We start from the raw sequence: 26,024 nt of genomic DNA on the forward strand, positions 1-26,024 counted from the left end.
AAAGGACAGCATGTTTCACAGTGGACCAGGCTCAACCAGGCTCAGACACACATGCTGGGAAGGTCTGGCCTCTGTTTATTTCACTCCTGAAGGTGATGGGAATCTCCGCTCTCAGGGTCCCCAGGCTGGATCTGCCCAGAGAGGATCAGGATGCCTCTGGGGACTGATGAAACCAGGAATTTCTCTTCCAAAAAGCTCCTGACACTTGTGACTCTCCTACACTTTGGCACTGGAACCCCAGAATAGGTCAGAGTTAACCTAGAAATTCAGGTATTAGACATCAGAAGGTGCAAGAGATGCAGGTTCAATCCCTGGGTCAGGAAGATCCCCTGGAGGAGGGCATGGCAACCCACTCCAGTATTGCTGCCTGGAGAATCCTATGGACAGAGGAGCCTGGTGGGCTACATACAGTCCGTGGGGTCACAGAGTCGGACATGACTGAGTGACTGAGCATGCTGGCATCTCAGTCCAGGACTCTAATTTCACCAAAAGCAGTGGCTCCTTAGGAAATCTTACGCAGGAGACAGATTCCATGGGCATTTGGTCTCTAATGTCATGGATCCATTAAGGCAGGCATTGTATCAAGCCCACAGTTCCAGGCACTAGCCTATTACTTCTGGGTAAGTTCAACAAACGATTTGAAGTGGAGACTCTCCTAGAGAGGACTGGACTTCTCTATGCAGTGGACAGTATGAAATCCACAGTAATCACCTGGAAAGGGGAGGCAGGGTATCTGAGGAAGGGGGTATCTGCTCCCTGAGGAAGCATCTGTTTCAAAGCCTACAACAAGGTTTCTCAACTTTCTTCTATCCTAAGAGAGCCCGAAGAATGTGACACGCTGCCATCAGGAATGCCGGTTCTCTCCACAGTGATTCTTAATCAGCTGGTGGTGGAGGAGGTGGAGGTGAACGTGGTACCAAGGGGTGTATCAGAGCCTTGAGGGGACGGCCCTGTGTGGATGTTATTGATAAAAAAAAAAGCTCCCAGGAAGTCTGAAAACACCACTCCCATCCTACCCACCCCCGACTGGAAATCTCGGTGGAAACCTTCCCCGGACCTTGCCGGCTCACCCTTGTGATGGCGGACGTGGAGGTGAGTTTCCTCCGGGTCTTCTTTACTTTCCGCAGATCCTCGTCCTCGTAGAACAGGTCCTAAGCGGGCAGGGGATGGAATGAGGTTGGGGAGCCCCAACCCCACGAGGGTCTGGAGGGGCTTCCCGGCCTCGGTGTGTGAGGGGCTGTGGGAAGTTACCTGGCCGTGCAGCGGGTCATCACTGCCTTCCTGTTCCGATGAGAAACTCTCCTCCTCTTCCTCAGAGTAATTGTCAACATCAGGAGAGCGGTCTGGAAACAGACACCTTAGTAAGAGAACCTCGCGAGGGGGAGATGTGGCCTGGTGGGGGCTCTGGCCGGCTGGAGTCCCGCTATCCTCAGGTGGAGACTAGGCTGGGGAAGAGGAGAGGGCCCCGGCCCCTTTATTTTCAGGGACCCCTAAGCTCCTCTTTCCCAGGATGGAGACCAGGGGTGGGGGTGGGCAGGGCTTCCCGACACCATGCATCTCACCAGACAGCTTGGATTTGATCCCCTCGTGGTCAATGGGCTGGCTGGACAGGGAGTAGATCTTTATTTCTGCCACGGGCACGGAGACGTCCTTCACGTTGCTGTGCAGGCCCAGCACCAGGGCGCCTTCGTTCGGGTGCTGCATCACCTAGGAGCACGGGCGGCCACGACACGCCTCACACAGAGCCCCGCAGGGCGGCCCGTTTCCACAGACCCCAGCGGACGCGCGAGCCGCCGGGAGCGGCGTGCTGCCAACACATTTTCTTCCTCACGCTCCCCCGCCTGCTCTTCTACTGCCTTCCGTCTCACTTTGCCTTTTTTTTTGGCTGTGCAATTCAGCTTGTGGGATCTCAGTTCCCCAACCAGGGACTGAACCCCTCGGCAACTGAACTGGCCCTCAGCAGTGAAGGCGCAGAGTCCTAACCACTGGACTGCCAGGGATTCCCTCGTTTCACTTTATTTATTTTTACAATACTTCTTTATCTGTTTGGCTGTGCTGGGTCTTAGATGCGGCACGTGGGATCTCTCATCAGGGAGCCTGGGCTCAGGAGTTGCGGTATGAGGGCTTCGCTGCCACATGTGGGATCTTAAGTTTCCTGATCAGGGATCAAACCCGTGTCTCCTGCATTGAAAGGCAGATTCTTAACCATTGGACCACCAGGGAAGTCTCCGTAGTCTCATTTAAAAACTGTCTCCAGAAGTGCCAGTAACGGTTCTGGTCACGTGCTCAGAGATAAAAGTCGAGGCCTGAGGTAGAAAATGACTGCTCCTCTCTAGGACTGCAGTTTAGTTAAGTCTTTCACAGAGAAACCAGCTCTCAGGCTCAGGGGTGGGGGTGGCGCCTGCAGACCGCGGCCACCTGTCCCTGGCAACGAGGGAAAGGACCTAAGGGCTCGACCCGGCGTCCACAGCCTTCGCTCCCCCAGGCCCTCGCTCTGATGCAAAACACGAAGATGGCGGAAAGATGCGCTGGGGCTACCTCACCTTTTGTAAAAGGTGGTCGCAAAATTTTTTCCTATTTGAAGTATTAAAATACAAAAATACGTTTTAAAATTGATTTGTGGTCCCTTTCTTCTTCCCCTTCATCCGGGCTGAGAAGATTTACTGCGCATACAGGAGAGCCTCACAAACAAGCAAACAGACTGAGGAACGTGGAGAGGACAAAGGCTGGAGGAACCCAGAGGAGCTGACTGGAGCTGACTGGAATGTGAGCTCACATCAAAGGATTAATAACTGATTCAGGCAAGAATCATTAACAGAAGCTAAAACTACTGGGTGAAGATACCAGGAAAAAATAGACTGTTACAGGGTCCTCAAACAGCTGCCTATAAAATGTTTTTTTCATCGCTAAGAACAAAATATGTATTAATTAACTTTATATTGGAAGTCCTGGCATACATCATCTTCGATTAGCCGAGCGATAAGACAGCCTCACCAGTAACGGAGCAAGTCGACTCGGAGTGTTGCCTGCATTACTGTTGTGGTAGCTCTGCCAAAAACTCGGAAGCTGAATGTGAGCTTCAGAAAACATCAGACAAACCCGAACGGAGGAACATTCAATAAAGAAACCAGCTTGTCCTCTTAAAAAAATGTCAAGGGCATGAAAGACATGGGGAAAATCCGAGGGACTGCAGGTCGAGCGAGACCAAAGGGACAAGTAAACGCAGCCCGCGCTCCCAGGTGACGCCCCAGGCCTGCGAAGGGCATTCCTGGGCCGCGTCAGCGTCCTGATCTTCACGGCGGGCGGTGCGCAGACGTGAGAGCATTCCTAGTTCTAGGAAGTTGACGCAGTGCATACTAATATGTGGGCTTCTCAGGTGGCTCAGTGGTAAAGAATCGCCTGCCAAGGCAGATGTGGGTTCGATCTCTGGGTCAGGAAGGTCCTCTGGAGCAGGGCATGGCCACCCACTCCAGTATTCTTGTCTGGAGAATCCCAGGGACAGAGGAGCCTGGCTGGGCTACAGCCCGTGGGGTCGCAAAGAGTCGGACACCGCTGAGCGACGGAACAGCAACAACATATTAATGTGTAACGGGGCATCATGTCTGCAGCTCACTCTCGATGGCTCAGAAAAGCGAAGAACATGCACACTGTGTTCACAGGCGAGAACTAAAAGGCAGATATGCTAACACTGAAGCGTCTGGGTGAAGGGTAGACGGGAATCCTTCATACTATTATAAGTTTTCTCTGACATTTTTTAAAAAGCTGAAGAGGAAACTTTTTGTGAGCAAGGAAGTATTGGATAAAAAGAGGCATGTCCTCAATTTCCAATAAAAGAGTTAATTTGTAACCTGGAATAAAACAGCCTGGTGGCAGGCTGGGAAGAGCCCCGGCTGGGCTGGGGTCTCTCTCGGGCTCTGAAAGGCCGCGCGCTCTCACCTCCGCCATGTTGATGAGCCCCACGGCCAGGGTCTTATAGCCCAGGATGGTCCGGTTCTTATAACGCTTTCTCCTCTGCAGCATGATCTGCAGCTTGTTGGCATCTCGCTTCAGGAAATGAGGGTACTGCCAGGCACAAAACAGAGCCGGGCACAGTTAGTCAGAGAGGGGCCCTCCGTGGGGTCTAGTCCTGCTGGAGGACGCACCACCATCCTTTGCTTCCCTGGCTCCCCTCCGTATGAGGGGGTGACGGGGGGTGAGGGGAGCATCTGGTTCCTCCCAGCACCAGGCTTCCACTCTGCAGCTGGAGGCCCACACGTGTTCTGAAACATGGCCTCTTTCCTTGCCAGGTGATCGAGCATTCAACCTGGGCTACTGGGGTTACGAGGAGAGACAGACATACTAGGATGGAAAAGGAGGAGAAGGGATGGGACAGAGGTTGCAATATGGGGGCAAAATGAGACTGAAGGAGCACCCTCTCCTTCGGGGAGCAGGGGCACAGATTACTAAGGAGAGGAGATGGGGAGGACTGCGGTAGGACAGTGGGGCCAACAGCCCAGTCCAAGGAAAGAGGATCTGATGCAAACTAGTCTATAGGATGGAAAAACGACAACGTCCTACTGTATAGCACAGGGAATTATAGTCACTATCCTGTGACAAACCAGAATGGAAAAGAACATGAGAAAGAATATATATGTAATATAGGAAACAAAAAAGAAAAAGGAGAAAGTCTATGTATGTGTGTATAAAATGGAATCACTTTGCTATACAGCACAAATTAACACATTTTAAATCAACTACAATTAGAAAAAGAAGAATGAGACATGGTGTACTTTGCAGCAGCTCATCCAGGTCTCAGCACGCATGGTGCGGCAGCCTCAGAGATAGCTCCAGCCATCCATGCAGGCCACAGAAGCTCTGGGTGACATTAAGCCATTGGGCTGTTCTCGGATCAAACGATCTCCAGATTAGAGCATCGTTCGAGATCAGGGGGCACATGGCATATTAATGACCTAAGACTGAGCAGGTTCTCACCTGAAGGGAGAAGGTTAACTGGAGCTCTGTCTCCACCAGTCCACTGGCTGGAAGGATGATTTCGTTGGAGCGAAGAATCCTTTTTGAACCCTGAAACCAAGACAAAATAGGTCAAAGCTGCATCACCAAAAATCAGACCAAAAGAAATACTATGCTTGCAAACAACACCTAAACTCCATGAAGAATCTTACCAGTTCAGACATTCCGTCAGTCTTTGCTGTACTTGATTAAAATCAAGCCACTACCGTAGACATGATTTTACATGTATTACGCTGTTTACAAAGGGTTTTCCCATGAAAATGACTTGTTACTGCATCCGAGTTCTCCTTTCCCACTGCCCCTGAGGGAGAGGCAGAAGGGTGGCACCCCAAGGCGTGGCAGTTCTCCCCGAGGCTCCTTGGCCGCCCTCCTCCCATCCGACCAGCCACACTGTCCTCTCCCTGGGCCTTTTGGCACGCTGCTTTCTCTTCATGGGTCCTCTCTCATGCTTCCGCACACAGCTCATTAACTCACCTTCCCAGTCTCAGCTTTGGTATCATTTTTTTCCCAGGAACTTTTGCTTTAAGTACTGTCTCTGCCAAACCTCACACTGGGTTAAGACACCCTAGTGTTTTTGTTCTTAAAGAAAAATAAAGCTGGGCTAAACTGGTCCTCAAAGTAAAAAGAGACCAGCCAGAGGGTCTGAGGAATGACAGTAAATTTGTAAAAATTACTTAAAAAAATTAAGTTTAATTTAACCCGGTGAAGTGACCAGATCTCCAGCACACAGATGGACAAGTTAGTAAATGTTACACCCATGTAACCCGCATCTGTATCAAGATGTACAAGATCTGATTCACTCTGGGAAAATCCCTTGGACCCACCCCCCAGTCAATCCTGCACCCCTCCTCAGAGGCGAGCGCTGCTTTGACTCCTCTCACCAGAGATCCGTTTTTCCTGCTCTAAAATTCCACATAAATGGAACCACATGGCGTGTACTATTCTGGATGGGCTTCTTCTGCCCAACATTTATAATGTGTTTGAGGTTCATACAGGCTGCTGTGTGTATCACATTCCCTTGGACTGCCGAGTAGAATTCTGTCCCACGAATGTACCACGCGTGGCTCCCACTGTCCTGTTGCTGAATGTTCACACTTGGGGCGTTTCTACTTAGCAATCACAATGGCTAAAGCTGCCATTCTGATTTTTACGTGCTTGTTTATTCCTATTCTATTTTTGGTCGCAGCAGGTCTTCGTTGCTGTGTGCGGGTTCTTCCGCTGCGGTGCGCAGGCTCTCCAGTTGTGGTGCTCTGGCTCCAGTCGCAGTGCACGGGGCTTAGCCGCCTGCCACATGCAGGACCTTAGTTCTCCTGCTGGGGTCCGAACCCGCGTCCGGTTGCATTGGCAGGTGGATTCTCAACCACTGGACTAGCAGGGAAGTCCCAAAGCTACCGTTCCTATACAAGTCTGCGTGGAGGTATTTTCTTTTTCTTGGACCCCTAGGAGAGGGATGGCTGGGCCTCAGGGGAGACGCACTTGTAGCTTTATGAGAAACGACTAGACCGATTTCTAGAGCGTTGGTGCCACTTTCCACCTGCAGCTGCAGTGTTCGCATCTCGCAGACCATGGGCGTGGTCTGTCCAGGACACACGGACTCTGCTGCGCATGTGCAGAGGACCACTCCGCCCGCACTTTGCGTCTCCCTGGTGCCCGTAGCACCCTCCCAGCCATTTATCGGTCACTTGTAAATCTGCATTTACGACGAGCCTCATCAAACTTCTTTGTCCACGTTGTTTATCGTGTTACTCGATTGTAAGTTTTTTTAATTTGTACAAGAATTTGCCAGATTTATGAATTGTAAATATTTTCTTGCCTATTCATTTTCTTAATAGTATCTTTTGATGCAGTATTTAATTTTTTTTTCTTTTATGATTAGTGCATTCTGGGTCCTAGCTAAGAAATCTTTTTCTAATTCAAGGTGGTGAAGTTATTCTGCTATACTAGAGTAGGTATTCTGCTGTTGTCCTTTAGAAATGAAAAAATTTTAGTTTTAACTTTTACGTTTCTTACATATCTCTGATTTTTGCTTTTATAAAATGCAGGTTTTATATAATGCAGGAAGAAAAATTTCCTAAATGTAATATTTCACAATGCTTTTATAATTAGAATACCATTATATTATGCCAATTAAAAATAATAACCCGGAGAAGGAAATGGAAACCACTCCAGTATTCTTGCCTGGGAAATCCCATGGACAGAGAAGCCTGGTGGGCTACAATCCATGACTTAGCAACTAAACAACAACAAAAAATAATAAAGTAAATTCTGCTTCATGTGTTAAATAACACTTTTTGTAACCTCTATTATGACCAAGAGTCTTGACAAAGTTTTCTCCTTAATTTATTTAGGCTCTTAGGATTTAAGAAGTCTCTGGACAATGAATCCGAGAAATGCTAAGAATTCAAAATGTGGTTTATATATAGCAGTGGTTTCAACCAGGGCATTTGGCAATGTTTACTGATATTTTTGGTTGTTACCAGTGGGGGGTGTGTGTGTGAGTGTGATGTTTCTAGAGGGGAGAGGCCTGGGCTGCTGCTGACCAGCCTGCAGGGCACAGGACAGCCCCAGGAAACTGCCGAGAAACCCTGCCCCCTCTGCTATTCTAGGTGTGACTGCGGGGCTTGGCGGTGGGAGGGAGTCCTCCCCGCTCCCCAGCATCAGCTCCAGAGCACTTTCTCTCCCGCCTCCCCCAGTCCCTCTCTGAGTGGCTGCCACTGCCTCTCTTCTTGGCTGTTGTTGTTCTTTTTTCAAATTTCTGTTGTTGTTGTTCAGTTGCCCAGTCGTGTCCAACTCTTTGCGACCCCACGGACTGTAGCACGCCAGGTTTCCCTGTTCTTCACCATCTCCCGGAGTGCTCAAACTCATCCATCAAGTCGGTGATGCCATCCAGCCATCTCATCCTCTGTCGTCCCCTTTTCCTCCTGCCTTCAATCTTTCCCAGCATGAGGGTCTTCTCCAGTGAGTCAGGTCTTCACATCAGGTGGCCAAAGTATTGGAGCTTCAGCTTCAGCATCAGTCCTTCCAATGAATATTCAGGACTGATTTCCTTTAAGACTGACTGGTTTGATCTGTGTGGACTCTGGTTTGATCCAAGGGACTCTCAAGAATCTTCTCCAACATCACAGTTCAAAAGCATCAATTCTTCGGTGCTCAGCCTTTTTTATGGTCCAACTCTCACATCCATACATGACTACTGGAAAAACCAGAACTTTGACTATACGGACCTTTGTCAGCAAGGTAATGTCTCTGCTTTTTAATACGCTAAGTTTGTCATAGCTTTTCTTCCAAGGAGCATTTATTTTTGGCTGCACTGAGTCTTTTTTAAAAAAATTAAATTTTGGCTGCGCTGGGTCTTCATTTCTGTGCTTGGGCTTTGTCTCACTGTGATGCGAGGTCTTATTGCAGTGGCTTCTCTTGTTACAGAGCAACGGCTCTAAGGCACCGGGAGTTTTGGCACATGGGCTTAGCTGCCTCCCAGCATGTGGAATGTTCCTAGATCAAACCCACGCCCCCTGTACTGGAAGGCAGATTTGTAACCACTAGACCACCAAGGGAGCCCCCTGCTCATTTCCTGACTTTAGTCCATCACGCACTGTTCCTCTCCCCAGGACTCCTCCTACCCTAACAGTTCATGGTTTTGACACGTGCACTTTCGGACATCCCAGCCTCTAAACCCCGTGGCTCCGTCTCCCAGGGGTCTCGTCCTCATCCTTGTCCGAGTCCTGCATCCACTTGATCACACTCTGGACCTTATCATTACCGATACGGACGACTGAATCTTCTATGTCACATGGCCCAGTCTCTGATCTCCACCTCCCGTTCTTTCCAGCTCATTCTCTCTAGTGTGTCAACAACAATCCTTCGAACCCACCAGGCCTACGACCCGCTGATCCTCCCGCGTTTCACTCCTCCTCATGCCCACTGTGCCCTCTGCTCATTGCTCAGCTGAAATGCCACCGTCTGGACAAGCGGTCCCTGCCCACCCCCGAGGGCCTCTGCCCGCTGCTGTTCTCCACACTCCAACGCTGTATAAATCCGGCAGCACAAGCTGAACACGCCTGGAGAGAATCAGATGATCTGCTCTCTGTTCTGACTTGGACTTTATGATCCCAAACATGAAGCCCGGTGATCACACTGCATTTTCCCCAGTTTGGGCACTTGCCCCTTCACTCCATCCTCACGCCCCAAACACCTCCCCACCCCGCCTTCACGCTGAGCTAACAGCCCCGATTCCTACTGTGCCGAGAAAACTGGAGCGATAGGAAAAGAGCCCCCGCCACATGAGCTCCTGGCCACGTCTGTGTGGCCTCGTTCGGTCACACCGGGGGGCTCCCGCCCCACCACCCCACCTCTGCTCACCTGCTCACTGACTGTAAGAGGCTCTTCCAGTCATTCTTTCCTCTCCCATACAGTCAAGTTTGCTCTCTCTTCTGGATCATTTCCATTAGCAAACAGGCTACTAATATTTCTCTCATTAAAAAAAAATCCTCTCTTGTCCCCATATGCCCTGCTGGCTACCGCCCCACACCTCACCTTCCTGTTAGAGCAAACTCCTCAAGAGCCATCTATCTTTGCTCTTGAAGACTTCTCTGGTTGTCTCCCGGCCGCACTCCGTCAGCCTTCCTATCTGCGCCATTCCCACCATGGCTGCCATCCTCAGGGTCTCTGAGAACCTCCACGGGGGATGCCTCTTCCTCCACTGATCTGAGTTCTGACAGGGCCCGTCACTCCCCCTCCGGCCCCTCTTCCGTCCCATGGCCTCCCGCACACCGCACTTTCCTGGATTTCCTCTCGCCCTCAGCTGCTCTTTCCTGGCCCCCAGGTCAGGTCCTTCCTTTCCTTCCTGACGTCCCGGTGATGGAGTCCCTCGGCCCCGATCTCTAGACAAGCTCTCTTCTCTGTATCCACTCCCTCCAGTCCTGAGGAGTTCATCCATCTTCTGGTCTCAGATAAGCTGACAACTCTCCAAACTGTCTCTCTCCCAGACCGCTGTTTCCCGAACTCTAAACTCGCACAGTCGACTGTCCATTCAGTATCTCTCCTAGGATGTTTAACAGTCACCACAGACATAACATGATGGGCTGAATTTTGGATCTTTCCCCCTAAACCGTCTTCACCCACAGGCTTCCCCATCTCACTTAATGGCATCTCCACCCTTCCAGTTGCTGAGGCCAAGGCTTCGGTGCGATCCTCATCTCCTGCCAGAATCACTGTCAGAGCTGATCTTCTTGATTCCTCTTTCTCACTGACACTGTTTTCCACACAAAAGCCAGAACAATGCCACCTTCCCTGTTCAAAACCCTCCAAGTCAGGACCCCCTGGTGGTCCAGTGGTTAAGACTCCGCACTTCCAGCGCAGGGGTGCAGGGAGTATGGGCTCGACCCTTGGTTGGGGAACGGGCAAACAACGGAAACAGTGACACGCTTTATTTTCTTGGTCTCCAAAATCACTGCAGATGGTGACCGCAGCCATGAAATGAGAAGACGCTTGCTCCTTGGAAGAAAAGCTATGACAAACCCAGAGAGTATATTAAAAAACAGAGACATCACTTTGCCAACAAAGGCCCGTCTAGTCAAAGCTATGATTTTTCCAGTAGTCATGTCTGGATGTGAGAGTTGGACCATAAGGAAGGCTGAGGATCGAAGAAATGATGCTTTCAAACTGTGGTTCTGGAGAAGACTCTTGAGAGTCCCGTGCACTGCAAAGAGATTAAATCAGTCAGTCCTAAAGAAAATCAGTCCTAAATATTCATTTAGGGGCCTGATGCTGAAGCTGAAGCTCCAATACTCTGGCCACCTGACGTGAAGAGCTGACTCACTGGAAAAGACCCTGATGCTGAGAAAAAGATTGATGGCAGGAAGAGAAGAGGATGACAGAGGATGAGATGGTTGGATGGCATCACCAACTCAACAGACATGAGCTTCAGCAAGTGCCGGGAGATGGTGAAGACAGGGAAGCCTGGCGTGCTGCAGTCCGTGGGGCTGCAAAGAGTTAGACACGACTGAGTGACTGAACAACAAATGCTATGGAGCAGCCACAAAATAAAGAGAAAAACCAAACCCTCCAGTTCACACAGAATAAAAGCCAGAGACCTTCCCATCGCGGCGTACACCCCATCCCCCACCTCTGTCCTCTCCCCTCCTCTTCCTCTCACCCCCCTCCAGCCTCAGCGGCCCCTCCTCCTTCCTCTCCATCCTGCCAGCACCCCCCTGCTCAGGGCCTTGCCCTGGCTCTCCCTCCGCCTGCAGTGCTCTTCCTCTAGGTATCTGCACAGCTTCCTCCCTCACCGTCTTCAAAGTCCCTGCATGAAAGCCATCTTCTCAGTGAGGCCACCTGTGAGCACCACGTATGACTGGTAACTTCCTCCACCCCTGGGCGTGCTCCATCCTCCTGACTGCATTTTATTTCTTTGTGCCCCCACCCCCACCGGGACATATCATCACCTTCCAACAGCAGCGGCCCTCATTATCTGAACTCTCACTATGTAAATGTGTGCCGTAAATACCCTGAAACGTTTCCATCCCAAATGCATCATCTGAGCCGCAAACTTGTGAACGTGAACCTGTATGCGCGGGTAACAGGACGTAGATGCAGAGCAGCTTACAAGGTCACAGCCAGCTCGGGCACTTTCAGAGCCCAGCACAGTACCAGTCTCGTCTTTACTGCCCTTCAGCAAAGATTCGGCCCCTCGTGGGTCCCAGAATTTGCTTCTTCCAGGTGCCAGACACTACCAACTTGGGTCCAAATTCAAAATTATCTTCAGTATCTTTTTAAATCTGTAGAACCATATATCTTCATTTGCAGTATAGAAGCAAAACAGTTTGTATCTGATGCTATAGTACCATTGACATTTGGGATTGGCTTGGTGGCTCAGATGATAAAGAATCCGCCTACAATGCGGGAGACCCAGGTTTGATCCCTAGGTTGGGAAGATCCCCTGGAAAAAGGAATGACTACCCACTCCTGGAGAATTCCATGGACAGAGGAGTCTGGTGGTCTATAGTCTGTGGGGTCACAAAGAGTCAGACACAACTAAGCAACCAAAACTTTCACTTTCATAGTACCATTACTTATGACACATAAAAATACCCAGTAATGAGTCTTAATGTATTAAAAATTAGGTTACTAGTGTTTTAAATGCTTCTTTTTTAAATAGAGAAATTCTTGGTGGATTGTTGGGCATTCCCTGGCGGTCCAATGGTTAGGACCATATATGTGTGTGTGTGTATACATGTATATATATACACACACATGTATATACATACATACATATATATATATATATATATATATATATATATATAAAATTCTAATCTTCACTTGAAAACTCAAATGTCATTTATTTTATTGGCCAAAAATATTCTCAGTTGTCTCCCCTCGAAGTGACAGGCTCACACTGTTCATTTTCAAGAAACTATCTTCCAAATTCCTGAGTCTGAGTAAGTTTGTCTGTAAGCCCTTCTTTTGATATGAATGGTGTTCTGTGAAAAAGCAGATACTTCAAGTCACAGCTCAGTCGTCAGGCAGCTTCCTCCGTGAAGCAGGAGCGCTGTATGCACATTTCCATTTCATCACGCAGACTATTCAAAAGGCATGTGCTCCAGGGCTGAGACAAAATAAATGAACAATTCTTACTGTCCTTCTTCAAGGACATTCTTTTTTTTTTTTTTTTTTAGTTCTACCACTTTATTGCTACCAACCCATTTCCCTCCACCCTTGTGCACACATGCTCAGTCATGTAATCCCATGGACTTCAGCACGCCAGACTCCTCTGTCCATGGACTTTTCCAGGCAAGAATACTGGAGTGGGTTGCCATTTCCTTCTCCATTCAAGGACATTCTTAAGCAAACCTGGCTTTTCCCCTTTTCCTTGCAGTCTGCGACGGTGGACACACGGTGACTGCTGACACAATGGGGAGGCCGCCCTGCTGTGAAGGGAGGACCAGCTGCTTTGTTAGAGGAAACACTGCCTGAAACTGCCCACCCTGGCCAGGCGCCATAGCAGCCAATCGCGGGAGTTATTTTACCACAGGAGGTCCTGGTAAGGAACACGGAACTAACAAGCCACCACCCACCGGAAGAATTTGTGAAAGGTCAAAAGGAGACACCAGACCGTACGTCCTACCAACGTCCCTGAGTCCCCCTCGCTGGCATCCATCTTGGCTGAGCAATGCAAGCGCCCCCAGGAAGCACCCTGAGTCAGAATGATTGGCCAGAGACAGCCTGGAAACTCATCCCATCACCATAAAACCCGACGCTGCGCCCCGCGTGGCAGAGCGGTCCTCCTGGGTTCCCTTACCCTGCTGCTCTCTGCCCAGGCGTCTCTTCCCAATCAAGTCTCCTGCTTTTTCAGCACGTGTATCTCCTCGGACAATCCATTTCCAACTGTTAGACAAGAGCCTGCTCTCCGTCCCGGGAGGAGGTCCCACTTCCTGCAACAGCTTCATCAACCACTGTGCTTGTAACTTCAGTGCAAATGTCAACAAGGTGGAAAGGCCAAGTCAAGTCCCAGCACTAGCATGAAAACAGGTTTGACCTCCTGTATCCTGTGAGGGGGTCTTGGGGAGCCCAGGCTCTGCAGACCCTATTTTGAGGATAGCTGCTCAATCAGCAGGTAAAGGTCCTTAAAGGCAGGAGTTTGGGTCTGTTTTGTTCGCTGCTCAATCTCCTGTGCCTAGAACGACACTTAGCCTATAACAGGTGCTCCATAAATATTTATTAGATGAATGTGTAAATGAATAAATAAGTGACTGGATAAATGAATGTATTAACATCTGTAATTACTTTCAGCTGCTTGGAAGTCGAGCAGAAAATTTCGGATATTTGTAGTTTTTGGGTATAATTTAAAATTTTACAGAATGTTAAATATTTGATTAGGAAAGAAAAGAAATTATTTCTTTTGGCAAAGGCGTTTAACTGCAGGGAAGGCAAAAACAGCAGGGAACTTTCCAAACCACACCAACAGTGTTTGTACTGGAAAGCACTGGCTTTTAGCAAGGAAATAATTCCTGAAAACTGGAACGCTGCCTGTGACCTAGAAAAGAGTACGAAATAGGGAAAGGAGGAAAAGACACCACAAGTTTCCACTTGCCCGTCACGGCCCCTCACTTGCTTTTTCACCTCATGGTGTCTGGGAATGTCTCACAGAATTGGGAGGAATTATCCCTGGTGGCTTAGTTGGTAAAGAATCTGCCAGCCAATGCAGGAGAGCTGGGTTAAAAATCCCTGGGTCTGGGAAGATCCCCTGGAGAAGGAAATGGCAACCCACTCCAGTATTCTTGCCTGGGAAACCACATGGACAGAGGAGCCTGGCGGGCCACAGTTCATGGGGCTGCAAGAGTGGGACACGACTCAGTGACTAAAACCACCATGGACCGAGATGAACAGGGAGTTTCAATATAAGTGGCACACAGAAGTCACACAGGGAGTAATTAAAATGTTTCAAGTTTTTTTTTTAATGTGTCTTTATCCATGTAGCCACACCAGGTCTTAGCTGCCACACTGGGGGTCTTCAGTTGGGGCATGTGAACTTTAGTTGTGGCAGGTGGGATCCATCCAGCTCCCTGACCTGGGCCTCCTGCATTGGGAGAACAGTCTTAGCGCTATACTGGACCACCAGGGAAGTCCCAAAATGTTTCAGGTTTCGAGGACTAAATTAACATAATGTATTTATCTCAGAAAGAGAACTGAGGACTTCAGTGTATGGTTCATGTACTACGAAAATGCTACAGACGTGTGTTTTAATAAAGCCAAAAAACTGCTGCATAACAGGTGAGCCAGTAACCAAACATCCTGGTTAGTAGGGAGTGGCCATCCAGCTCCCTATTTCTCCAAGAAACAAAACTCCATGAATCACAAATAGACTCTTCTTAAGCTGAAGAATTCCATCGTTTCATGGATCCAGAGGCTCTTCAGACTCTCAGTAAGGTAGAGGGACCCGTCATTAAAAAGGCATCGGTTAAGGAAGGTCCTATGTTACAGTTTAACGACCACCCATGTGATGGCTCTCTGCTTTCTACTTCTGCCACCTGGAAATCACCTGGCAACAAACAGACCCCCTGACCTTTCTGGAGTTCGGTTTCTCTTGAAACTGAAATTCCAGAACGCTTAGAGTATGCATCTTGGTGAAATATTTTGGGTCCCTTGGAGATATTGAGTGAGTTCAAGGAATTAAATGTGGGGATTACTCAGAAGATGAAATATCCCAGTAAATTTTAAACTGTCAAGCCTGAAATAATAACCTATAAATTTCTTTCACCCTGTGGAAAACCGCCAAAGCTGTCTCCCCAACCCATGTATCTGCTTATACCCAGAAATCCCAGGAATAAGACTGAAACCTACACTTGCCATCCTAGTAATTTCTGAATTTCTTGATCTTCATGCTAATCCTGTTAATAGGCAGGGCAGGGAGAGCCACTTTTATCCTTCAGACAAAGAAACTGAGACCTAAAGAGACTGAGTGCTTTAACTAAGAGGCAGAACCGGGATTCAGTATTTCGTGAGCTGGACCACCTTCCCACAGTTCCATCTTCTTTGCTGAGTGAAGGACTCAGCAAGGGATGCTGGTCTCCTACCAGCATCTCTGAAGCCCTGACAGTGGGCACAAGGTTATCCAGCTTCCGTGGGCCCTGAGCAAACAATCATGCTCAGCTCACCTGCAGCTTCACAGCGATGACCACCGAATTAAGATCTTTGTCCATTTCTTTTAGCATGACGAGTTTCTTCAGGGTCAAGCTGAACAGCCTAGAAAAATTTAGAGAAAGAAGATCCAGTCAAAGGTAAGGAACTTATGAGAAAAGAGATACACCATCTGTTGCAGAAATGCTGCTTTACCTAGAGGAAGAAAGTTAGAACGCTCTTTACTGTGTCCATCGTCAGTAAAAGAGCACTCTTCTTATTTAACTTTTGTACTTGCTCAGGGTCAAAAGGTATATTGTTCTGCGAACTTTTGTGGGTGTCCCTTTATCTCCAGCAAATACCAACATGCCTTTTCACTCCTGATATGTAGGAGCAGTTTCAGTGGGAGGGGGGAGTAGACCGGGGTTGGGGGCATCAATGTTTACTTTGCTTGCCCAGCTCCTCCTCTACCTTTCGGCCTAATCACCCGAGACACTTACAGATGCAAATCTTTATCAACAAGGAGATGATCCACACAAACAGAACAGAAGCCTTTTGGCAGGAAACGCTTTCAAAGACCACTGGTTCGATTTCAGCCAAACTTCGCATCAAACATGGAGAAACTCTTCAGGGCCACGATGAGGACATACCCCTTAATTAAAAGCGACAGGGCTGTCCCTCACTCTGGAGTCTCAGCATCTCTAGTCTGACTCGACCTTGGCCTCCAAGGCAGGACGACCCTGGAGGATGACCCAGGGAGGATGACCCTGGAGGCAGGGGGAGCCGGGAGGGAACCTCAGACGCTGCCTCTCAGCTCCTGGGCTGAGTGGTTCATGCCCTTTTCCTCTCACCTCTGGAGGGCTGAGGGGCACACGGGGGATGCTGCTGACCCGAGTCAGGTCCTGAGGCCCCCGACTCCGTCCTGCGCTCATTTTCCCCCTGCTTCCCAGCTCGTCTCATCTTTGTGCTCCCTCCTCACGCTCTAAGCTCCAGTCGCCCTGAAATCACCTCCGCTCCTCTGGTGCCCAGACTCGCTCACCTCTGGGCCTTCTACCAAAGGGCAGGGCACACGACGGCCACTCGGCAAATATTTGTTAATGAAGTTTAACAACTTCCTAACAGGGCCTCTAGGGAAAACCAGGTAAACAAGAATATGTGTTGAAGAGATTCATGAAAAAAAAAAAAAAAAGGGAACAAATCCAGATCAACAGAACTCAATTCACCCTTGCCCCAAATGCTTGGCTAAGATCTGGTAACTTCTGAAGGGAGCAAATAAATTTCTTTCTTTCCTTTTGCTTTGAGTCACAATCAAAAATCAACTAAAAGAAAGTCTGTTAGGTGTTTTCATATATATTATTTCATCCAGACTTCACAAACATGACTCCGTGTGTGTGTGTGTGTGTGTGAAGGGGGTGGGGTGGCTGGGTGGGGAAGGCTCACTGCTGAACCCACAGAGGAGGAAACGGACTCTAAACAGTCATGACTCAGCTAAACGCCCACAGCCAGTGAGTGACAGAACTGTATTCTCAACTCCAGTCTCCTCGTGGTAAGCAAATAATACCCCCTAATCCTCAGAACCTGGAAATCTTTTTCATGGCAAAAGGAACTCCAAAGATGGTGTTAAGGATGCCGAGGTGGGGAGGCGATTCTCGATTGTCTATAGACTTATAAGTCTTTCTAAGGGGTAGGCAGGCAGGCCGAAGTCAAAGAATGAGATATGACCACAGAAGCAGAAGTCAGAGTGATGTGTGTCTGGCTCTGAAGATGGAAAAACCCCCGGGTTCGGGGCCATGGAATGTAGGTGGCCTCTAGATGCTGGAAAAGCAAGAAAACCGATGATTCCCTGGAGCCTCCAGAAGAAATGCAGCCACGCCACCACCTTGAATTTGGCCCAGTGAAATCCATTTTGGACTTTTGCTCTCCAGAATCATGAAAATAAATGTGGGTTTTGTTTTACGTCACTATGTCCGTGGTCTTCTGTTACAGCAGCTGTGGCGCTAATACACTTTGCCCCTGAGGCCCCCCTGACACGGCTGCCTGCTCTGTCACTGACTGGAGCTCCTGAAACACGCTCAGGTCTGTGAAGTAGGAATCACCGCAAGTTCCTGCTTGCCCCCCGCCCCCTGCCCCATCAATGACTACCCGCAGCATCATTTGTTTCTCCTTTCCCTTCAGAGTAGAAATGTGCTGGCCGAAAGGAACTCTGGTGCTGTCAACACCCAAGGGATTGCTATACTTCACATAGTTGACGATTAAGAAATGTAACTAACTACACTGTTTAGCTGATTTCCAAGCCTTGCTGGAAAGGAAAGGGAACACGACAAGGAAAGGAAAGGAAAGAGAAAGGATGAACAACATGGAAGAGACCGGATATTCCCAATTTTGTTCATCATCTAAGGCTGTTAATTATGAATGCTTCTGATAAGTTATGTTTTTGTTTGTTTCAAAGCAGGGGCTTCCCTGGTGGCTCAGATGGTAAAGAATCCACCTGCCAATGCAGGAGACCCGGGTGCCACTGGGATGGGAAGATCCCCTGGAGACGGGAATGGCTCCCCACTTGAGTATTCTTGCCTGGGAAATCCCATGGACAGAGGAGCCTGGCGGGCTACAGTCCATGGGGTTACAAAGAGTCAGACATAACTGAGTCACTGACACTTTCGCTTTCAAAGCACCTACAAACGGATGCATTGGTGCTAGATAAACTCACTCTAAGAAGAAGAGCCACAGGAGTAAACTGGGAACATGTGTGTTTCTGTCTCTGCTTGCCATCCTTCACTCTCTGACACATGCCACACGCGAGTGAGCATCGCCTGACCAGGCACTGCGATGGTGGGAGTTGGGAGGATGCGGTCCACAGCCTCGTGAGGACGGCCCGGTAGGGAACACAAGCAATGACCGACACGACACTCCTGTCCTCAGCAATTTTATGCCCCGTAAGACGCCGGACCATCTCTCCTTTCACACAACATATAAAACACTGCGGGCAATATGGTGGAATCCTTTTCAGGAAGGAAAAACACACTACAGACCAATAAATATTTGGTGAATCAATGAACAAACCTGTATGCCACAGCACCTGATGTTAACAAGAAAGCCAAGAATGATTCAGTCCCTTAGATAACAAAACACTGATTAACAGCAAGACTGGATGTGTTTAATGCTCGCTCAGAAACCAGACACACCACATATGATTTCCATACTATTGGCAGTGAGTTCAATAGGTCTTTTTAGTTGTTTGTTTTTAGTGGTATCACTCAAGGGGATGTGGGGACGTAAATGTATTCCAGTTCTTCACAGCGTAAGAAAAATGTCTGTAACTCATTAAGCATCTGCATGTGTGCATGCTCGGTCAGTCGTGTCCAACTCTTTTGTGACCCCATGGACTAGAGCCCGCCAGGCTCCTCTGTCCACAGGACTTCCCCCAGCAAGAGTACTGGAGTGGGTTGCTATTTCCTCCTCCAGGAGATCTTCCCCACCGAGGGAATTAAGCCAATGTCTCCTCCATCTCCTGCATTGACAGGCGGATTCTTTACCACTGAGCCACCTGGAAAACCCCCATTCTCACGTAAGTCTTACAGTAATTCTAAGATGTGGGTACTATACCCACCGTACAGACAAGGATGTCGAGAAGGATTAAGAGACTTGCCCAGGGTCACACAACAAAGTGGTTGAGCCAAGGCGCAAACTCAAGTTTATCTTAGTCCAGAAGTCAATTAAAACCAGTGCAAGGCACTTATTTGACAATCAGAAGAAATTATTTTAATTACAAGTAAGTATTTTCAACATATATCTTAACAGAAAAACTCTGATTAAATAAGACACATTTCTCCTTAAACCCACACTCACACAATACTGACTGAAACAGCCGCAGATGGAGCTCTGAGGATGACTGAGCCTGGCAGGACATTCTGACTGAAGGTGTCTCAACAAACACAAGACTGAGTTAGATGCTGATCGTAGGGTTTTCTGTTAGCCTATGTTTTTATTGGTTGGACACTTCTTATGCAGTAAGGTCTTCCCCGATCATACTCCTGCTTTCATCCATTTTTCCACACCAGTAAAGATCTGGCTCTTACTCTGTTAGAAATGGGGAGCCACTCACTGGCTTTAGGTGAGAGAGACATAGGCTCTTCAATAGGCTTCTTTTAGCTGTTCTACTAGGGCAGAATGAAGGGAAGAAAAGGAAAAGGGGAAAAAGTTGAGAGTGAGGAAGCAACTACAGTAGTGCAAAACTACAGATGACAGATGTTTGGAGTCTGGGAGCAGAGGGGGTAGTGAAAACCGGTTTGAATCCTGGATATATCACTGAACACACAGGGGTTTGGATGAGAACATTTGGGAATATGCACAGGAAGATGAAGTCAGAGGAACACTGATGGCATAATCTCTGCTTGTGAGCAGTTCTTGGGAGGATGGAGATTAAGTATATCCAACAGTTCACCAATAAATGTAACAGTGCATACGTAATACAAGTGCTAAATTACACAAAAGGAGATCATGAGTAATGGAGCGACGGTTTCAGTCAGGATATGTTATCTGAGCCCAAGTAAATTCTCTCCAGAAATTGCTTTCTTTTAGATCCTATTGGACTAAATCTGAAAGAAGAAAGAATAAAGCTTGACAACTAGGTAGCAAAGGGAACAAAAATATATTAAGAATCTTTAAAAACCTTCTAAATTATTCTAGTTTGTACTCTGCTGTAAGATAAAACAGAAACCACCTTAAGTGATATCTACAAATGATCCCCAGTCTGCATTTAACAGCTGTTTCAAACTTATTCCCAAGCAAACTGGAACTGGACCGGCTCAGCAGGAGAGAAACAGTTTCATACTCCTTCGCAGCCCCCATCTCCTTCCTGACAGGCTATCAGCGAACAGTGCAGTGGCCATGTTTTGGACAGAAAAAGGGAGAAGAAAGGAGAAACAGAGATCTGGATGAAATAAAACACTGAAAATCCTGTCTCTGCATCAAATAGACGGTCCTTGTGGGACCAGAGCAGATAAACGCTGGACTAGACGCCAAGTGGCCTGGGTTACTCTTTTGTCCCAAGAAATGGCTGCGTCACACGAGCAAGCCTTGCCTCTCCCCCCTGCAGATCTTTAATCCTAAAATGAGAAGAGTAAGCTCTGCCTTACCCCCTCCAACCCGCATTTATCAAGATAAAGAGCACACCAGTAGAAAAAAATTACAGGAAAGCTTTTCCTCTGTGAGACTAACTCTCCATTTCTGTAACTGTCTCCATTTTAACACGGCACTGTGGAAGTCTCCATGAGCTTCAAAAACCAGAACACAAAAGGCAAATTTCTGAGCAGTGTTTTTTACGGCTTAAGAGGTTACTTGACTATGTAGATACTGAACTCATTATTTCACATGAAATTGCATAATTTTGACTGTGAAACAACTAACTAAGGCACCACAACTAGAGAAAAGTCTGTGCACAGCAATGAAGGCGTTATTATTTTAAAATGAGTAATCTTAGGGCTTTCCAGGTGGTCGAGTGGTTAAGAATCTGCCTGCCAATGCAGGGTTCGATCCCTGCTCCAGGAACTAAGATCTCACACGCCTTGTGGCAACTAAGCCCGTGCACCGCAGCTACTGATCTGCGCTCTAGAACCCGCGAGCCACAACTACTGAAGCCCGTGTGCCCTTAGAGCCCGCGCCCTGCAACACGAGAAGCCACGGCAGTGAGACGCTCACACACCGCAACCAGAGAGTAGCCCCCACTCACCGCAGCTAAAGAAAAGCCTGGGCACAGCAATGAAGAGCCAAAATTAACGCACACATTAACAAATCTTAAAAAAATAATAAAAGATAAAATGAGCAACCCTAAAGCGGATTTTTAAAGAGTAAAGCAACTAAATCATCATCCTGAAAGGCACAACGTGGAAGAGATGGGTTGAAGGAGATATAGAGGAGAGGAGATTTTACCATGAACGGATGAGAGGAAAAAAGATTTCCTGTCTGACTGTCTCACAAGAAATCAGATGGCACGAGACACTGTTCAAACGGAGAAACACCAGAGGATGAGAAAAATTTAGACCCAAACAGGAAACGGAATCCAGGAAGATGCTCCAGGCCATCGGACGTGACTCTGGGAAGCAGAGGACCGTCGGGTTGTGAGTAAACCCCTAATTTTCAGCTACTCAGCATATTGTTATCTTTAGGGTATAAATGCCAATCACTTGCACAAGCCAACAAGATTTACAATGTTTTCCCCTCTTTCTACAACGTCCTTGATGAGACTCTTCTGGATGGGAAAACAGGCCTCGGATGCAGGGTGAGGTGGGGAGGAGGGCCTTTTCTATTCAAGTCAGACTTGAGAATTCTCGGGTCTAGGACTTCCCCAGGGGTCCAGTGGCTAAGACTCTGTGCTCCCAATACAGGGCGCCCAGGGTTCGATCCCTTGTCAGGGAACTAGATCACGCACGCCACAACTAAAAGACCCCACATGCCACAATTAAGATCCAATATTCTGCAACTAAAACTCGGTGCAGCCAAATAAATAAATAAATATTTTTTTGAAAAGGATCAGATTCTCCCTCAAAAAAAAAAAAATTCTCAAGTCCGCAGCTCCTTAGTAATACAGAAGAGACTTAAGTGTATATTTCTCATCTATAAAACAGAACTGCTGTGTGGACTAACGAATGGGGAAAGCAGCCAGCACAGAGCCTGGCACATCAGAAGTGCTCAGAAAGGGTGCATGCTGTCAGCGTCGGACAAGCCCCAGTCACTTAAATTACAGCCCCTCACTGTGACAACCCCTTAATCCACGTTGTTTCAGTGACAGAGGCAGAGGGCACGTGTGGGAAGAACAAAACCAAACAAACAAAACTCTCCAGGGTGCAGCCAAAAATAACAGGGGCAAGAACCAACAAAATACATGAAAACAAAAATAGACCTTCCACGGAAGACTCCCAAAGCAAGCATGGCTGAGTATTAGGGACTTATTAACACATGTTATCACGTTAATAAGTGCAAAAGAAAAAATACAATTATTTTATTAGATGCTAAAAATGGATTTGGCAAAATTCAACACGGATTCCTAATTTTTAAAAGACCCTTGGAAAAAGAACAATAGAAAAATAATTCCTAAAAAAAATACTTCCTTAACATAAACTTTAAATATATATGCTTTTCATATAGTTAGCATCAGGACTGAAGCTGAGAGACCAGAGCCAGGAACAATATATGGGCCTATCTCTGCTGTTTATATAAAACTGGTCTGAAAAGTTGGGTGAAGTAATCAGAAAAAAATGATATAAAAAGCTGAAAGGAGGGGACAAAGCTATCCCATTTGCAGGTGTGTGACTGTGTTCTAGAACTCAAGAGAATGAACCAAAAAGCTAGTGGAGTCATTAAGAAAATATTAAATACACAAAAACCAAAAGCTTCCTTAATGCACACGCTAACCAATAATTAAGTATAATTGGAAAGTAAGGAGAGATGCCTGCTGCAGCATTCAAGTAGGAAATGACTTCCTAATTAACTTCAAAGTGCTTCAGAAAAAAAATGGGACCAAATTTTAATAATTGTTTAATGTAGGAAATTAACATATATGGAGCTGCACTAAACTCTTCTACTTTTCTGTAGGCTTTAAAAATTTCTTCTAGGGGAAAAAAGAATAAAGAAGAGGGCTTCACCCAATAGGATATTAACATGTATTCTAAAGCTGAAGTAATGAAAATACCTTGTTGTTGGGAAAAGAATATACAAAGAGATCAATGGAAGGGAACAGAGTCCAAAATTAGGCCAAGTATAGGGAACCTCCCCTCGTGGTCCAGTGGTTATGAATCGGCCTTACAATGCAAGCGACAGAGGTTTAATGTCTGGCTGGGGATCTTAATTCCACAGGCTGTGGAGCAACTAAGCCCGAGCACTGCAACTACTTAGCCTGCACACCCCAACTAAGACCAGATAAAGAAGTAAACAGGTAAATAAACATTAAAAACAATTAGGCCAAGTATAAATAAGAATTTACTCTATGTAAGCAATAGATAAATTAATTAATAAATAGCATTAGAAAACTGGCTAGCTATTTGAACAAAAACAATGATGAATCTCCGTCTTGTTCCTTACTCAAAGTAAATTTCAGATGGATTAAAGATTCAAATAGAAAAAAGAAAGCCATAAAAGTATTAGAAGAAAACATGGACAATTTAAAAAATAATCTTCTGGTGGGAAAGGGCTTTCTAAGCATCACACCAAATCAGAACCCACAGAGGAACTGACTGACACACATAAAAATCAAAAACTTCTATAGAGTAAATAATAAAACAGAAATTTAGAAGTATCCAAAGAGATTTAAAGATTTTAACAATTAACATGAAAAGTATTTATGATATAAGGTCAAAACTTTAATATGCAAAGAGTTATTACAAATCAATAGAAAAAAATTTCAAAATAAAAATTGGCAGAGGACATTAATAGGCAATTCACAGAAAAAGAAAAAGGAGTGGTGAAAAAACATAAACAGGTATTTAATTTTATTATTAATCAGATATAAAAATAACAACTATACTGAAAGAATGAGAAAAAGTGATGAGACCCAGGGTTGGGAAATACAGGGAAAAGGCACTCTAATGTACTAAATGAAACCTACTAGAGATTTTCATTTTTAGAGAGCAGTTTCATAATAAGCATTAAATTTTTAATATGTATACCTTTCAGAAGAACTGTACAAAAAAGATCTTCACGACCCAGATAATCACAATGGTGTGATCACTCACCTAGAGCCAGACATCCTGGAATGTGAAGTCAAGGGTGCCTTAGAAAGCATCACTACAAACAAAGCTAGTGGAGGTGATGGAATTTCAGTTGAGCTCTTTCAAATCCTAAAAGACGATGCTGTGAAAGTGTTGCACTCAATATGCCAACAAATTTGGAAAACTCAGCAGTGATCACAGGACTGGAAAAGGTCAGTTTTCATTTTAATCCCAAAGAAAGGCAATGCCAAAGAATGTTCAAACTGCCACACAATTGCACTCATCTCACACGCTAGTAAAGTAATGCTCAAAATTCTCCAAGTCAGGCTTCAACTGTACGTGAACCATGAACTTCCACATGTTCAAGCTGGATTTAGAAAAGGCAGAGGAACCAGAGATCAAATTGCCAACAACCGATGGATCATTAAAAAAGCAAGAAAGTTCCAGAAAATTATCTACTTTTGTTTTATTGACTACACCAAAGCCTTTGACTGTGTGGATCACAACCAACTGTGGAAAATTCAAGAGATGGGAATACCAGACCACCTGACCTGCCTCCTGAGAAATCTGTATGTAGGTCAAGAAGCAACAGTTAGAACTGGACATGGAACAACAGACTGATTCCAAATCAGGAAAGGAATATGTTAAGGCTGTATACTGTCACCCTGCTTATTTAACTTATATGCAGAGTACATTATGAGAAATGCTTGGCTGGATGAAGCACAAGCTGGAATCAAGATTGCTGGGAGAAATATCAATAACCTCAGATATGTTGATGACACCACTCTAATGGCAGAAAGCAAAGAACTAAAGAGCCTTCTGATGAAGGTAAAAGAGGAGAGTGAAAAAGTTGGCTTAAAACTCAACATTCAGAAAACTAAGATCATGGCATCCGGTCTCATCACTTCATGGCAACCAGATGGGGAAAACAATGGAAACAGTGACACACTTATTCTCTTGGGCTCCAAAATCACTGCAGATTTCGTAGACTGTAGCCATGAAATCAAAAGAGGCTTGCTCCTTGGACAAAAAGCTATTAGCAACCTAGATAGCATATTAAAAAGCAGAGACATTATTTTGCCAACAAAGGTCCATCTAGTCAAAGCTATGGTTTTTCCAGTAGTCACGTACGGATGTGAGGGTTGGACTACAAAGAAAGCTGAATGCCGAAGAATTGATGCTTTTGAACTGTGGTGCTGGAGAAGACTCTTGAGTGTCCCTTGGACTGCAAGGAGATCAAACCAGTCCATTCTAAGGGAAATCAGTCCTGAATATTCATTGGAAGGACTGATGCTAAAGCTGAAACTCCAATACTTTGGTTACCTGATGTGAAGAACTGACTCATAGGAAAAGACCCTGATGTTGGGAAAGATTGAAGGCGGGAGAAGAAGGAGAAAACAGAGAATGAGATGGTTGGATGGCATCACTGACTCGATGGACATGAGTTTGAATAAGGTCCAGGAGTTGGTGATACACAGGGAAGCCTGGCATGCTGCAGTCCATGAGGTCACGAGGAGGCAGACACAACTGAGCAACTGAACTGAACTGATACCTTTTGAAAGTATAATCCCACTTTTAGAAATTTATGTGAGAAGATAGAGCAGTGCATATAGGGAACTGATTAATAAATATCTTATTTATATAAGAAGCAATGTATAGTTTCTAGAAGGAACGATGTAGATCTATACATATTAA

General features: G+C 46.5%; 1 protein-coding gene across 2 annotated transcripts in view; it reads right to left on the reverse strand.

Moving 5' to 3' along the window:
* The window catches only part of PACS1 (phosphofurin acidic cluster sorting protein 1), a 146,151-nt gene that overhangs the window by 22,093 nt on the left and 98,034 nt on the right, over positions 1 to 26,024 (reverse strand). For both annotated transcript variants that reach the window (XM_043926355.1, XM_043926363.1), the window contains exons 2-7: positions 15,666 to 15,753; positions 4,972 to 5,061; positions 3,937 to 4,062; positions 1,563 to 1,707; positions 1,252 to 1,343; positions 1,071 to 1,151 (exon numbers count right to left, since the gene is read on the reverse strand). In XM_043926355.1, the coding sequence (XP_043782290.1) occupies positions 1,071 to 1,151; positions 1,252 to 1,343; positions 1,563 to 1,707; positions 3,937 to 4,062; positions 4,972 to 5,061; positions 15,666 to 15,753 (622 nt within the window). The remainder of the gene's footprint in view (positions 1 to 1,070; positions 1,152 to 1,251; positions 1,344 to 1,562; positions 1,708 to 3,936; positions 4,063 to 4,971; positions 5,062 to 15,665; positions 15,754 to 26,024) is intronic.

The sequence above is a fragment of the Cervus elaphus genome, chromosome 2 (genome assembly GCF_910594005.1).
Source record: "Cervus elaphus chromosome 2, mCerEla1.1, whole genome shotgun sequence".
Taxonomy (NCBI): Eukaryota; Metazoa; Chordata; class Mammalia; order Artiodactyla; family Cervidae; genus Cervus; species Cervus elaphus.